General features: G+C 43.0%; 1 protein-coding gene across 1 annotated transcript in view; it reads left to right on the forward strand.

Annotated features, from left to right (window-relative positions):
* The first annotated feature begins 5,617 nt into the window (after positions 1-5,617).
* RORB (RAR related orphan receptor B) overlaps positions 5,618-15,741 on the forward strand; it is a 129,885-nt gene continuing 119,761 nt past the window's right edge. Inside the window, exons 1-2 of the mRNA XM_078677807.1 lie at positions 5,618-5,807; positions 14,841-14,926. Of these exons, the coding sequence (XP_078533933.1) occupies positions 5,618-5,807; positions 14,841-14,926 (276 nt within the window). The remainder of the gene's footprint in view (positions 5,808-14,840; positions 14,927-15,741) is intronic.

The raw sequence follows: 15,741 nt of genomic DNA on the forward strand, positions 1-15,741 counted from the left end.
CCAGGGCTGGGGGCCACCAGGAGTCGTCCCAGGCGGAGGGCGAAGATCCCAGGATGAGGACTTCCGTCTTTTCCGAGTTCAGTTTCAGGCGGCTGTCCTTCATCCACTCGGCGACGTCTTTCATCCCTTCGTGTAGGCAGGTTCTGGCGGTGTCTGGGTCTCTGGTGAGGGAGAGGATCAGCTGGGTGTCGTCGGCGTAAGAGATGATGTTGAGGTTGTGCTGGCGTGCCATGGCTGCGAGAGGTTTCATGTAGATGTTGAAGAGGGTGGGGCTGAGTGAAGATCCTTGCGGGACGCCGCAGATGACTTCGGTGGCCTCGGAGCGAAACGGGGGGAGGCGGACTCTTTGTGTTCTACCGGCAAGGAACGAGATGATCCACTCCAGTGCCTTCTCTTGGATACCGATGTTGCTGAGGCGCTGGACTAGGGTGCGGTGGCAGACCGTGTCGAACGCAGCGGAGAGGTCCAGGAGGATGAGGGCCACTGTTTCCCCCTTGTCGAGCAGGGTCCGGATGTCGTCGGTGGCTGCGATGAGGGCGGTCTCGGTGCTGTGGTTGGCTCTGAAGCCGGACTGCGAGGGGTCGAGGGATCCGTTCGTCTCGAGGAAGGCGGTCAGCTGTCTGTTGACGATCTTCTCGATGACTTTATCAGGAAAAGGGAGGAGCGAGATGGGGCGGAAGTTTTTGAGATCGGTGGGGTCCGCTGTAGGTTTCTTCAGGAGGGCGCTGATCTCGGCGTGCTTCCAGCTCTCCGGGAAGGTGGCGGTGTTGAAGGAGGCGTTGATGATGTTCCGGAGTTGGGGTGTGATGGTGGAGTCGGCCTTGTTGAAGACGTGGTGTGGGCAGGGGTCGGTCGGTGATCCTGAGTGGATGGTGTTCATCGTGCGGGCTGTGTCTTCGGTGGTCACCGTGGTCCAGGTGCGAAGGGTGGCGGTGGGGGGAGTTTGTTCAACGGTTGGGTGCTTGGGTGGGGCACCGAAGCTGTTGTGTATGTCGGCGATCTTGCGGTGGAAGAATGAGGCGAGGGAGTCGCAGAGGTCTTGTGACGGAGTGATGTCGTTGGTGCCGGTGCTGGGGTTGGAGAACTCCTTGACGATAGTGAAGAGCTCTTTGCTGTCGTGGGCGTTGTTGTCCAGTCGTTCCTTCAGGGATTTCTTCTTGGTGGTGCGGATGAGCTGGTGGTGCTTGCGGGTAGCGTGTTTGAGGGCGGTCATGTTGTCGGTGGTCCGGTCGAGGAGCCAGGCTTTCTCGAGGGTGCGGCAGGTCTTCTTGGAGTCCTTGAGGTCGTCGGTGAACCAGGATGCCTTCTTGCTTCTGGGTCTGCTGGGAGGGTTCTTTAGTGGCGCGAGGTCGTCGGCGCAGGCGGTCAGCCACTGTGTGAAGTTGCGGGCTGCTTCGTTGGGGTCCGTTGTGTTGGCGGGTGGGCTCTGGCTGAGGGAGGTGGTGAGCTGGACTGCGGTGATCTTGCTCCAATTCCTGTGAGGTACCTGTTGCGGGTGGTGGTGGGTCGTGGATCTTTTGAAGCTGAAGTGGACGCAGCTGTGGTCGGTCCAGTGGAGTCCGGTAGCGTGGCTGAAGGTGATGTACTTGCTGGAAGAGAAGACGGGATCAAGCGTGTGGCCGGCGTAGTGGGTGGGGGTGTTGACCAGTTGCTTGAGTCCGAGGTTGGCGAGGTTTTCCAGCAGGGCGGTGGTGTTGCGGTCCTTGTTGTTCTCATGATTCCTTTTGCAGACCCCAATAAGAGAAAGGTGTCAGGAAGCTGGAGGCTTCACCTCCAAATCTTTATATTACTAAGTTCCAGTCATACAGCATCCAAAGGATTGTTCTACACAGAGAAAGCCATTTTCACTGTTGAGAAAGAAAACATACCATCACTGGCAAAACACATATCAGATTTTGACTTACAAGCAACACCCATTCAGTTGCATAGCAAAAGTGCCATATAACCTAATAATGAGAGGAAATGGACACCCAACCCCTGGTTTGAAATTGTAAAACAGCTAAGTTTGGAGTCAACCCCTTGGTCCCGCGGCCCCCTGTGCCACTACATTTGCTGCATTATTGATAGTTCTGGCCATGCACCCATTGACTTCCACAGTGTTTTATGCATCTAGAGGAAGCAGCCAGGGTTGAGTAACAGATGCAGTGAACCAGAGGAAGAAGAAGAGCCACCTGGTGCATGTTCTGACTGAGTAGCCTCACAGAAGCGGGGGAGATGAGCTGATGGGGAGGGAAGAAAGCAGAGCTGTCCTTTGCAGAGAAAGGAAGCAGCATCCCAGTGGCGGGGAAGATTTGCGGACATTTTACAACCGGGCCAAACACAGTCACTCTCAACACCGGTTTTTGCCCCGTGTTGGTTGCCGCGTTTTTTTATAAAAACATTTTTAGGGTGGTGCCCCTTGTCCCTGCTGCCCTTCCAACCATGACGATAGGCTTTTCGCCACCTACAACTGCAGTGCTGTTTAAGTAGGGCTACAGTACAGGCGGCAAAATGCTTGTCGACAAAAATGACGCAGCACAAAGACTGCATACCGGCAGTAAAGAGTGTTTTTTATAAGAATGTGTGATGAGTGACTGTACGTTTCCGAAAAAATCTTGAATGCGTGAAGAATGACTGTACTTTTGAGAAACATATTGAAAGTGTGATCATATTCAATCAGGCCCCTAACACTTTTAAAATAACCTGCATAATGAATCTTGAACCCTATTTCAATAGTATGCAGTTTATTTTTTTGTTTGTTTCCTTTTATTTGTATGTCTGGTTGAGGTTGCTCATTGAACAACATTGATACTGTGACTAATGTTTAAGAATACATTGTTTTCCCAATTTGTTGTTTTTACTGTACCATTTGTCTATCAGCCTTCCATTTGTCTATCAGTTTATTTAGACTGTTCAGTATTTCCATTCTTGTACTTTTCTTAAACCAAAGTCAAATTTTGGAGATTATATTTTATTACATTCTCGAAGGCAAACCGAGTTCAAAATCTTGGACATTTGTGAGTATTAAAAAAATCTATTTAAAAAAGTCAGTCACAATTCAAAAAGAAAGAAAAGATGAAAATATCGGGATAACAAATAAGCACCAAAATAAACCCCGGCTAATCTTCTTAGAAAAGTCATGAGTGCCATCACTTAAATGAACTTGTAAAGAGGCTTTCTCTGAATCCAATAAACAAAGCCTTTTTTAACGTTCAGTTTGAAACTCATAGCGGACATCCAGGCCTTTGAAAAATAATATTATGTAGTTATCCTTGTTACTATGCATTTGTAAATGTGGACATTACAGACGAATTTCAGAGTAATGGTCACCTGACATGCTCAGTGGTCCTAAGGGGACAAGAAAGCTTTTGTGTGCTCAAAAGTTTCAGAAGAGAAAACATTTATACTGAGCTTGGTGTTTTGCAATTGTATGGAGCAGCCGCCAGCTGCCTTGACTCATTACTAGCATCAAATATTAATACTTTGGGTTTCAAAGTATATTTCATATTTTCACTGGGACAGTGTTTAAGATGGGATCTCAGAACCTTACAGTAGAAAGAGACACCCATAGATCACCATTTCCACCCCTTTTACCAGGGTTATGTGTAGATCACTCATTACCTTCTTCATCACTTTAGTTAACTGACCCCTTTAATGTATTATTGTGTGGTATATATTAAGCGCATGAGACCTAAGCTTCTTGGTGCTCTTACTGGTAAAGATGAGCAGGACAAACTCCCAGTTACACACTTGGAGGCCTACCCCAGTAACTAACTTGCTGGGTTGTCAATAAATGTTTTTTCTAAGAGCCAAACCAAATATATTTTACATTTTTAGGCTTTGTGTATATTAATATATATTACAGTGAATGAGGGCGTGTATCTATGATGTTTTATTCTCCCTAATCATTGTGGCCTCCCTCAGACGCCAATTAAAGATAAACCATTTACTTTTATCTCGATTTTGTTTTAAATAAACCAGCCATTTATAAAGTTGTGTTGATAGTTTCCTCACTTGTCCAACGCTTTAATTGTGTACATTACTGTAGTAGTTTACCAGTACACCGTGCACTGAAAGTATGACTTCTCAATCTCCACTCTACAAACACCTTGGAAAGAAACTGGTCAATTAACAGAGCAGGCAAGGTCACGGAGAATGCAAGATCACACCAAGTGCTTGCAGCAGGGGATCCTATAGTGAAGAAAGCGTCCTCCAGCGATTAACATTTTGGACACTCACAACAGCATATATCTTATCACTGCTAGTTTTGGCCATGTCTTTACATCGCATCAGGATGTGCTGGGAGGCTTGCAATAAGAGATGTCACTTGCCGCCTGGTGAATTCACGATTTTCCCAGGACGATTCTGTGTTTGCAATGGGCCGGTTCTTTTTATGTTTGAAAGCTTTATTGAAAGAAAGGTCATAAAACAATAGGGTGACATCAGCAGAACAAAATGAGGGAAGAAAAATTTGTGGAAAAAGGAAAAACAATAGCTACCGATGGCACAAGGAAAAATCAAAGCATTTTCTGGATTTTAAGGGGGAGGGGGGGGAAGGAAAGGGTGGGGAGTAGAAACCATGTTAATACAATCCTAAAAACAAATATAAGCACAAGCACTGTTGGCAACAAATTAGATTAAATGCACAATCATTAAATAGAAGTGAAAAAAGTATTATATATAACAGGAATGGAAGTAAAAAATACAACTGTGAAATCAAAGTAATGTAACTGCAAGCAGGAGTACAAACGTTCAAGGAGGCTTAAAATTCTCAGAAGAAAGTGGAGTATATTTCCGTTTGGCGGACTGATCTAGATATAAGGTAAGGGGCAACCAGTAAAGCTCAACATTGCGAGAGGGTTTACATGAGGAGGCAAAAGCAACGTCAAGCCTATGGGAATGACACAGGAGGTTCCACCAGCAACCAATGGAGAGTTTCGTAAGAGACTTCCAATTAGAAGCAATGTGTTGGAGTGCAAGGGCCAACATGAGGTCAAAAAGACCGCGTGAATGCGGGGGGAGAGCAAAAGATTCTGAGAGGCTTCCTAAAAAGACCAGAGTGGCAGAGTAGGGAATAGAGAGATTGAAAATACTGGAAATGCGAGACCATACCTGTATCCAAAAAAGTCGAACTGAAGGACAGAGAAAGAAAAGATGAAAAAGATCAGCATTGGGAGTATTGCATGTCCAGCAGTTAGCTGTGGAAGAAGAAAGAAAACGAGAGAGAGAAAGAGGAGAAAGATAAAGTCAGTGTTAGAAGAAAAATAAGGATTGAGTGAGAGATGCAGTACGAGAAGTCTTCAAGGATTTAGTCCAAAGCTTGTCCCAGAGAGTTACCGACCAAGAACAATCCAGGTCTTTTTCCCAAGAGAGTTCCAATTTTGATTTGATACGATCAGGATCAGGAGCCGAAAAGAAGCGATAGATAAGAGAAGCTTTAGGAATGGTCGAAAGAATGGCAAGAAGAGGGGAAGAGGGGAGAGGCAAGTCAGCAGATGGAAGAGAATAATAACGATCGAGGACAACTTCCATAAGAATGTAGTATTTCTGCGCAAACGAACTAGGGCATTGAAACTGAGACTGGAATTGAGGAAAAGAGCAAGGTGACGAGCCATCAAAAAGATGATGAATCCAAACGATGCCCTTCAACCTCCAAGAAGACCAGGCAAGAGGTCTATTGCGTAATAAAATAAGTGAATTATACCAGATGGGCAACAATAAAAAGGATTCTCGAGAAACAGGGAACGTGGATACCAAGGGCCGTAAAAGAGAAGAAGTATGTTTGAATAATGGAGGATTAAGACATGGAGATTTAGCAGTGAAGCGAAGTACATCTTGAAAGGAATAGGGCAACAATAAAGAACGCTCTATAGAAAGCCAAAGGGGGGAAAAGGGAGACAAGTCCGGTGATAACCAACGAGAGGCCTGACGAAGAGAAAAAGATTTATGATAGAGACGAAAATCTGGAAAGTTGACCCCTCCATTCGATTTGGTTCTACGAAGGGCTGAAAGAGATATACGGGCCTTTTTCTGCTTCCAGAGAAATTTAGACAAAACAGAATCAATACGATGGAAATAGAGAGCTGGGATATGGACGGGGAGCATGGAAAGTAAATAAATCAAGATCGGGGCAATCATCATCTTGATAAAGTCAAGACGACCCCACCAAGAAAGATATAGAGGATTCCAAGAAGAAAACATACGATCAAGTCTAGAAATGATTGCATTCATGTTAAGTTGGATAGAGGATGAGATGGAGCTAGAGAAGAGAAACCGAGATATTTTATCTTATTGCTATTCCAAGCAAAGCCAGTGGAAGTAAAGAAATGTGGAAGGCAAAACTTAGTTAGTGGAAGAATCTCCGTCTTATCCGAATTAATTTTATATCCTGAAACAAGGGAAAACTTCTCAAATTCGTCCAATAAAGAAGGGACAGAGGTAACTGGGTCTGAAATAAATAAAAGAATATCATCCGCATATGCAGACAATTTGAGCTGATGTTTTCCATATGGAAAACCAGAGATAGAAGAATTATTACGAATAGAGGAAATAAAGGGTTCAAGCGCTAAAATAAAAAGTAGAGGGGAGAGAGGACAACCTTGACGAACACCACTTTGAAGCGTGAAGGAGGATGTAAGTTGACCGTTTACGAGGACTGATGCTTTGGGCATGGAATATATTAGAGAAATAAAAGAGATACATTTAGGACCGAAGCCATGCCATTTCAAGGAAGCCATCAAAAAGGACCAATCAACCCGATCAAAAGCTTTTTCAGCGTCAACCGAAATAGCTGCTAGGGGGATAGAAAGAGAAGAAGCCTTACTTAAAACATTAAGGAAAAGTCTGGAGTTGTCTGACGTAAGACGGCCCTTAACAAATCCGCATTGTTCTTTCCCAATGAGATGTGGCATGAATGGATCAAGACGGAGAGCCAACAACTTTGCGAAAAGTTTATAATCTACGTTAACGAGAGATATTGGACGATAATTCTTACAGAATTTAGGATCTCGACCTTCCTTAGGGATGAGGCATATAGTGGCGTCCTGAAAGGAACCTTGAGCAATTCCGGTGGAGCAAAAGGACTGAAAAAGGGAGAGAAGTTTGGGCAAAAGAAGATCGGAAAAATGTAAATAAAACTCAACCGGAAAGCCATCCGGGCCCGGTGTTTTGCCTTTAGTAAGGGAAGACAGAGCAGTGGATAGTTCAGGAAGAGTAAGATCCGTGTCAATGTCTGATAAGTGAAGTTGGGAAGTATCAGGCTTAGGTAAGTTATCAAAATAAGAATGAAGAAGAGCCGGTGTAGGAGGATTCTCGGGAGAGTATAGAGATTCATAAAAGGATTGAAATTGTTCCAGAATTTCATTATCAGTGTGCAAAAGGACATTAGAGGGGGAATAGATAGAATCTATGAGAGTCCGTTCTTTACGTGACTTGAGATAATTGGCAAGCAATTTGCCCGATTTGTTGCGACCCCCATAGTAACGTGCACTACTCCGAAGAAGAAAGGAAGAGGCCGAATCAGTGGTAAGTTTATTGAAGGCGATTTTGGCTTGAAGAAGTTCAGAGGACATATGATTTGGAGAGGAGGTATAAAACTGATGTTCCAAGGATTTGATATGTGCAAGAGCAACTTTACGCTTTTGAAGAAACTGCTTCTTTTTCTTAGAGACGAAATCAATAATAAATCCACGGGCTGTGGCTTTGAAAGAATCCCAAAGAACATGGGGAGATATATGAGGGTCAGAGTTAAGTTGAAAAAATTCGGAGGTGAAAGATCGAAAAGAGGAAGAGAAAAGAGGGTCAACGAGGAGGGAAGAATTAAAACGCCAACGAGAAGATTTAGGGAAAGGAGGAAGAAGATCAAAGTCTGTGACAATAGGAGCATGATCAGAGATTACAATAGGCTCAATAGAGGAAGATAGAAGAGTTTGAGATAGAGAAGAGGACAGGAAAATATAGGCTAAGCAAGAGAAAGAGGCATGTGGGGGAGAGAAAAAAGAAAAGTCTACAGTGTCTGGGTGGGTGAGTCTCCAAGAGTCTACAAGGTGAACCTGGGTAATGGTGTCCAAAAATTGCTTGTGGGGCTTGTGAGGGGTAAAACGAACAGAGGACTTGCGATCTAAAAAGGGATCAATGATCTGATTACAGTCTCCACCTAATAGGAAATAATCGTCTTTGTGTTGGATGGATTTTGCAGTAATTGATGGCCAAGAAGAGGAATCAAAACTTGTTGGACCATAAACATTGAACAGAGTAATTGGAATTGCATTAATAAGCAACTTAGCCAGAATCCAACGACCCTCTTCATCCTTTTCCTCTAGGACCACCTTGCATTTGAGACGTTTGTGAATCAAGATAGCAACACCATTCTTTTTGTGAGAAGCCGGAGAAAATAAGACAGTACCAATCCACAGCCTCTTTAACTTCAGGGATTCAATATCAGAAAGGTGGGTTTCTTGGATAAAGGCAATATCAGGATTATAAGAGGAGAGGTGGGACAGTACTCGCTGCCGCTTAATAGGATTATTAAAACCTTTCACATTCCATGAAACAACTTTAAAGATCAAAACATATTAAACTGTTCAAAATTGATAAGTGCAAAGCATACTGTACGAGCAATAAGCCAACCATTAAAAGAATAGAAAGGAGAATGGGGGAAAGGAGAAGAAAAAGGGGAAAGGGAAGGAAAGAGAATAAGGGAGAGGAAAGAGGGTCTGCAAAGGGAAGAAAAGGAAGAAAAGAAAGAAGGCATAGAAGACAGTACAAATCCATAAGGATGACTGCAAGAGACATACCTGAAGGGGGAGATACACAAAGGGAGATGGGGAAGTGGTGATGCGTAACAAGACGGGTAGACCAGGATCAGAAGCGTAACCGGACCGAGACGTCACAAAATCACAAAGGATGATACATGATGAGGGGAACAAGCGATACATATCTGTATGAGGGAAGAAAGAGAACAATTAATACATCAAGGAACATGTGACACACATCATATACCCATAAGACAGGACATAAGTAATATAGAAATCAAATATTGAGGAGGTCGGTTGAGAGCATGGATCGACGACATACAAGAAAAAGAAAAGGACGAATTGACAACGGGAATCAATGAGAAAGAACAAGAATAGGTAAAAACAAGGAGAGTACTAAGGAAATAAACACGGAAAAACAGAGGAACAGCTAAAGACCATTTCAAGAATACAACAATATCATTCAGCCACTGTTTGAAGGAGAAGAGTCCATTCCATCATTGTTATGTAAAAGGAGGAAGTTTCGCAGTTCACCAGGATCTTGAAAGGACCATGTCTTATTTTGATGAGTGACTCTGAAGGTACAGGGGTGAAATAAACCATATCGCGCTCCAAGGGAGCGCAAAGAAGGGCGGAGAGCCAGAAACTCTTTACGCCTGGAAGCAGTAGCATTAGAAACGTCTTGAGACAGGTACACTTGTTGACCAAGCCAGGAAATCTGCCTTTTGGCCCTTGCCGCCGAAAGAATTGAGAGAAGGTCTGTGAACTTCAAAAAGAGAATAATAACACCCCGAGGTTTTGTAGAGGAGGTTGTACGTGCTCCCAGCCTATGAGCCCTTTGGATGCTAATGGACGTGGAAGGGGGCATTTCCAGAAGCTTCGGAAGGAAGGAGGTAAAGAAAGTCACTGGATCCTCACCCTCAAGATTCTCTGGTAAACCATAAATACGAAGGTTGTTCCTCCTGTTACGATTTTCCAAATCCTCCGTATGTTGTTGCAGAGAGAGAACAGTCTTTTCCAATGTTAAAATGCGTTGTGTATTGGATTGAACCTCAGGGATTTGCTGTTCAATTGAGGAGATTCGGGCATCCATGGTCTCCCATTTATCTTTTAAAAGTTGCATATCCCTACTCGTCTCCTCAATGAAAGGACGCATTGCACGAATCTCTTCCAAAATTAAATCAATGGAGGATGAGGAAGAGGCTTTGTCTGGTGAAGAAGAATCTTGTTTTAGCCGTTTGACGGAAGTAGCTGGAGGTGAAGATCTATTGGACGATGCCTGCCCCGAAGAGGAACGCTGAGAAGAAGGAGTCGTCATCGTGGTAGGTGGAGTAGATGTAGGAAGGTTAGTGGAAGAGCGCACAGAAGCAACCAAAGAAGGAGTAAAAACAAACTTTGGTTTGCCTAACCTCACCATAGGAAGCGTGCACTCCAAACAATTGAATTAACCACTGTGCTCTGAGGTGCGGCCAAAAGGGCGGGAGACACAAGCCCCTGCAATTAAATTAAGTGTGTATCAAAGGTACATTCCAGGAAAGCTCAGACCATTGCCAGCAGACTGTAAGACGCTTCCATTACACCACAGTGAAACCGTAGCACACTTGAATACACGTGAAGAATTCCAATAGGAAGATAAATATCAGCGCACAAAACCTCCTGAAGAAGAGCTAGTCATTGAACATTAGGTCTCCACAGAAGGAGAATAAGCACCTCAGGAGCAAAAAAGAGCCTTGATTACAATAGGAAAGGCACATTCAGTTGGTGAGGAGGCACAGCACGGAGACCAAAAGTGAGGTAAAGGCTAAGACAAAGCGTAGGGCTTCACAAAGCCAGAGGAGGAAGTTCGGTTCATTTGTGAAAGTAGTGCGCACACAATAAAAACGGGATATATGCTCATAAGTAAATAGCATCAGTAGTAAAATATGTCCAGTGCACCATAGGTACGCAGAAATGACGCGTGAGGCGTCTATGCTAGGAATAAGGAAGCTGCAGGCACTATAACAGCATCGCGGGGAGAAAGTCGCGGCTTCCAAGTCAGCCCCGGCACTGAGAAAATGGCGGCGTCAGTGCGCCGATAAAAAGAGAAAAAAAAAACGTACAGTGAAGTGAAGTAGGGCACATGAGGAGTGGCAAGAAGTCTCACAGTCTCACCCAAAAATCCAGCGCAGGAAGTGAAGACTGCAACCAGAACATCACGGAGTAGCCGCAGAGGCAGTGGGTCAGCAAAGCCGGCAGCGCTGAGGAGACGGAGCCCATAAAATGGCGGCGGCGCGCTGAAGTGGACTTCTCAGCTCGGACCCATGTTGAAAGACGGCACCTTGGGAGTTGCAAAGCAGTTCACAAAACTCCCAAAGCGCTCCGGTTCCAGAAACAGGATAGCGGCGTGAGCAGTAAATCCCCTCACCGGGCGAAAACTGCAGCGAGGCGTCTCAGTGCGGCGGAGCTCCACGCCTAGCCAGCCATCCTGCGCGGCACCCAAGCCACGCCCCCGCAATGGGCCGGTTCTGATTCTGAACATACTGTGCTGTCTGCAAAGCCCAGGCTGACCACTTTATCCAAGATCTATCTTCTTGTCCTCAGACCCATTGCTCTCTCAGTGTGTTGTACACAATTGTCAGTCAGAAGCTGTGAATATAAGAATCCTTCTCATAGCAACATGGGAAACATTTGCAATTTATTTCCATCAGGGATGAAAGAAGCATGTTCAAATCCACTAGTAAATGGGGGGCTGAAGACCCTCTATCATAGTATCATGGAGCTACAGCCATAGAGTGAGTGCCTATTGTGTATGCCAACAGGAATAGTCCTCTCTGCAAGAAAAAGAGCGTGAAGGTGAGGGGGTGTATATGGAGAGAAGTATTAGTTGCAGGGTCCCAGGGCAGGTACACACGGGGATTGCTAAGCAGTACATCTCGGGTCCTTTACATCCCACTCTGAAACCCTTCGTTTACAAGAAAGTTGGTTATCTTCGCCTTACCCTTACATTAGCCACTCTGATGTCTCTCATTGAAGGCTGCAGTTCTGTGAAAACCCTAATGGACTTGATCTTCCCAGGATGTGTTCTACTCTGTCAGTCAATTAACCGTGATGCATATCGACTCAGAGCGCCTCGGAAGCCTGGGTCCCGACACTCTAGTTTCTTTTAATTAGTTTGACTACATCAGAGCACCGAATCCATCATTCATTAGTCCGCAGAGCTCTTAATTGGTTTGATTTATTCAGATGCCTGTGGCTCTGTTGATCAGTGAACCTGGGCTGTGTACTCACACTTTTTACTTCAGCTCAATTGATGCCAGCTTGCAAAGATACTAAACTCAGTTGTATGTTTGTGTGAATGTTGTCAATTGTGCACATGTTAATTAAAGAAGAGACGCAATCATCTTGTATATGTGCATAACTCAGGGTGTATGAGATCTGCGTCGTGCTGAGCAGGGCATCAGCTACGTCATAAGCTTGGTGAATCATGCCTTATTGACACCCATGTGCTAAAATTGGAATAAATGCTGATTTTTAGAAAGTCTTATATGTCTGTTTCATATTACAAAAAATGTTTGCTCTTTGCTTTATCTACAGTCATGCCTGAATTCTGTTAGTGGGTTCAACAGAGCAGCTTCCTAATAATTAATATTATTTTTTTAATGGCGTAGCCCTTCCCACTTACTTGAGACTGGGAAGCAGCATTCTCCTGAATTTCCAGCAGAAATGTGTTTATTCGTGGACCTGATTGATTAGGCATTTGATCAGTAAATAAACATGCGTTGTACCTGGAAATTTGAAATGTGTGTCATGATTAAGTGTGGATTGAGACACAGCTAATAAAAAGCACTTCTACATTTACACCTGAATGCTTCAGTTGCAAGTGGTGCAGAATAAGTGATGAAACACACACAATTATTCCTATTTACACCGCACAGGAACCTAGGAAAGAATGACTTTCAAGGAAAATATTTTAATAAAAAGAACAAAGGAAACAAGTATTTATAACATTTCATTATTTCTATAAACATGCACAAGTACAATTGCTGCGCCTGCACACATACATTTCGCGAAAACCGACAAATGTAAGAACGTATACCAACACTGCCCATTTGAGCACGTAAGCTCTAAAAGTTGTACGTGATTTACGCACACATTTGAGAGTATGGTGCATAGGTCTAGAGTTCTTCAATGAATTGACATGACCTTGCTCATCAAAGTGTTTACAACTTCTAGGGGAATTGGTTTAATTTTTGTATAAGAGGGTGCATTTACACATTTTACAAAATGGAGGAAACGTGCTTTAGAAAGGAGATTTTGGTAAACCGCAGCTTCTGCCTCATGCCCCATCATTCATTAGAGTCACAATCAGTTTGCATTAAAGGATGGCATATCATTCTTAGATGTGCATACACTTAGGTTGCCTACATTAGTGTCCATGCACTGATGCCAATCATGACATGATATCAAGTGTGATTTAATCATAGAGGCAAGGCACGGAACCAATGTTTAATGGTGCCCCTTAATAATTGTTTTCCTGTCAGTAGATACTCAGTGAAAAGGGTTTGTAATGTGCAGTTAAAGTTGTTTCAATGGGCATGCCATGTGAACTGTCGGGCTATATAATATGTCTGATGTGCACGTTATTATGCTCTTAACGAATGCTGACACTGGTTGTACACCTGTTACATGTGTTGTTTAAACCATAAAAAAAGTTAATGCAAAAAAAAAAATGTGATTTATACAGACCTAACATTCAGGAAACTGCTAGCTTGGAGTTCATACAGAACCATAACACTGCCACATTGCCCACCTTGGTGACGTCACCTGAAAAGTGCACAAGTTCACCAATGAGTGGGTGACCGGGATAATGCGCCTTTTGATGTCACGTGTTTGGTTACTGTGAGCGCATGACTTTGAAAGTACATGCAGTCCTCAAAATTGCCGAACATATGCAAAATATTGTGCAGGCTGGGTGTGAAATTTAAATGTTACAGGCTTCCTTAACGCTTCATGATTTATTGTGTCAAGTAGGCCATTGGAGCACTCTTCTAAAACATCATAACAAATCAGCAACAATTGTCTCAGGCACTCGGTCACCGTGAGTGCAAGAGTTTGTTAGTTTGATAGCAATTGGTTTACCCATTTCTACGGTATCAGCGTTTAAATTATCGTTGTTATGTGCACTTTGTGATTTTCTTTTATTACAATGATGAACATGTTATAAAAGCAGATAATTAGGATTAAGATATATAAATAAAAAGAAAACACTGTTTTGAAACCTGATGTTTCTTCAAATGGATAATTTAGAACATTAGGGATGACATAACATAATAAATGAATGCCAAGAGTGTGGAACATGTACAGGAAACATGCACCTGCTCATTGTGTGGACTTCTGCAAATGCCAATTTATGCATGGGGTACCCCAATTGGTTGCTTGGGTGCCCACTTTTTCAAAATGCGTCTCTACTCCTTAGGACAGGCAACGCTCGCAAGAGTGGGGTTTTCACATTCCACTCTGAGACTGTGCCAGGGATCACTCCTTCCTCCTTTGGCACCACTACAATGCTCTTGCAGGCTAGGAATTGATTGCCAACTTAAGTTCAGAGAGCATGGCTCTTATTGTGCTGCTCATGTCTGCCCCATCCATAATGATCAGTCCTTGAGGCGATTAGTCTTGCATTCTATGGGCCCTCTCACCACCTTGTTTGGGCCCTATTCTGTGAGTGAGTGATGCTCAAACACCAACGATTTCCTCTTTTGCTTAACAAATGCCTCAAATGAAGGAACCTAACTCTTCATAACTTCAGTAGCAGAAAAATTGACATCACATAAAATATTCAAGAATGACTCGTATAGGTGTGGACAGTGCTAAATGTGGTGTTTTAGGTCATAATGCTACCTGAAAAAACCCTCTCCACTATAGAGATTTTGACATTTCTTAAACTGTCCACCAAACTACATTTTATCACTTTTTGTCACACCCTGCAAAAAACACGTTTATTTCTTTTTCTGGGATGTATTTCTTCATAATCCTCCTAAAATACTTCTTATGCAGTTTTTGTAGACAGGGAACAACTGGTAAATTAGAATGGACTGTGTGCTAAAACATCATTTTTCTTTATTTTAGCACAAATTGAAGTGATACCATGCAAAATTTGTGGTGACAAATCCTCTGGAATCCACTACGGCGTCATCACATGCGAAGGTTGTAAGGTAGGAGACAAAAACATGACCCCATGATAACAATGTGTCTTTTTGTACAAGCCTGGTACAATAAAATTAGTTCAAAAGTGGTAATAAGTTGTGATTCAAGATTATTACATTTGTTTGATGTGATTATTGTTTTTTTTACTTATAGATTGTGCAGCAATGTTCACTCTTCGCTGCGTCCTTTATTTATAAACCCACAATCGTTTATAAATTATATGTTCAAGTACCAGAGGTCACAGCATTTTTTATCCTCCGTTTCAGTCTTTGAACCAAATTAATGAAATAAAACACCTTAAGTACATGTATATTTAATGCCCAAATCAACAGCGATGTACGGTATGGGGGAGGCAGATGCCGAACTTAGTCCAAAGTACTGAGCACTGATCGTTCACTACTGCAAAGCATTATATTGACTTACTTGCAATTTTTCTCACAGTCCATTTAATATTGTTTTACCTACACTTCCAAATGTTCTTTTCTTTACAATTCTGATTGTCAGTGGAAAAATAAAACGATTTGATTTATTTCCATGTGGGTTAAATTAAAATGTTTTAGACAATGACTTTGCAGATTCTGCCTCAATATCTCTGGTCATATCAACCCCTATTGACTAAATTCCTCTTCTGTGCCTCATGGATATAGAATGGTTTCAGGTTTACTATCACATAACAATGTGCCAAGATGGACGCATTATTCTATTAATACCAATCTACATATATCCTGCATACTCTTAAATAATGTTTGAATAAGGCAGAGATGCATATTTATATTTAGTGTGTATCTGTTTATGGTGACACAGTATTTCCTGTTAATGGCCT

The sequence above is a fragment of the Lissotriton helveticus genome, chromosome 2_1 (genome assembly GCF_964261635.1).
Source record: "Lissotriton helveticus chromosome 2_1, aLisHel1.1, whole genome shotgun sequence".
Classification (NCBI taxonomy): Eukaryota; Metazoa; Chordata; class Amphibia; order Caudata; family Salamandridae; genus Lissotriton; species Lissotriton helveticus.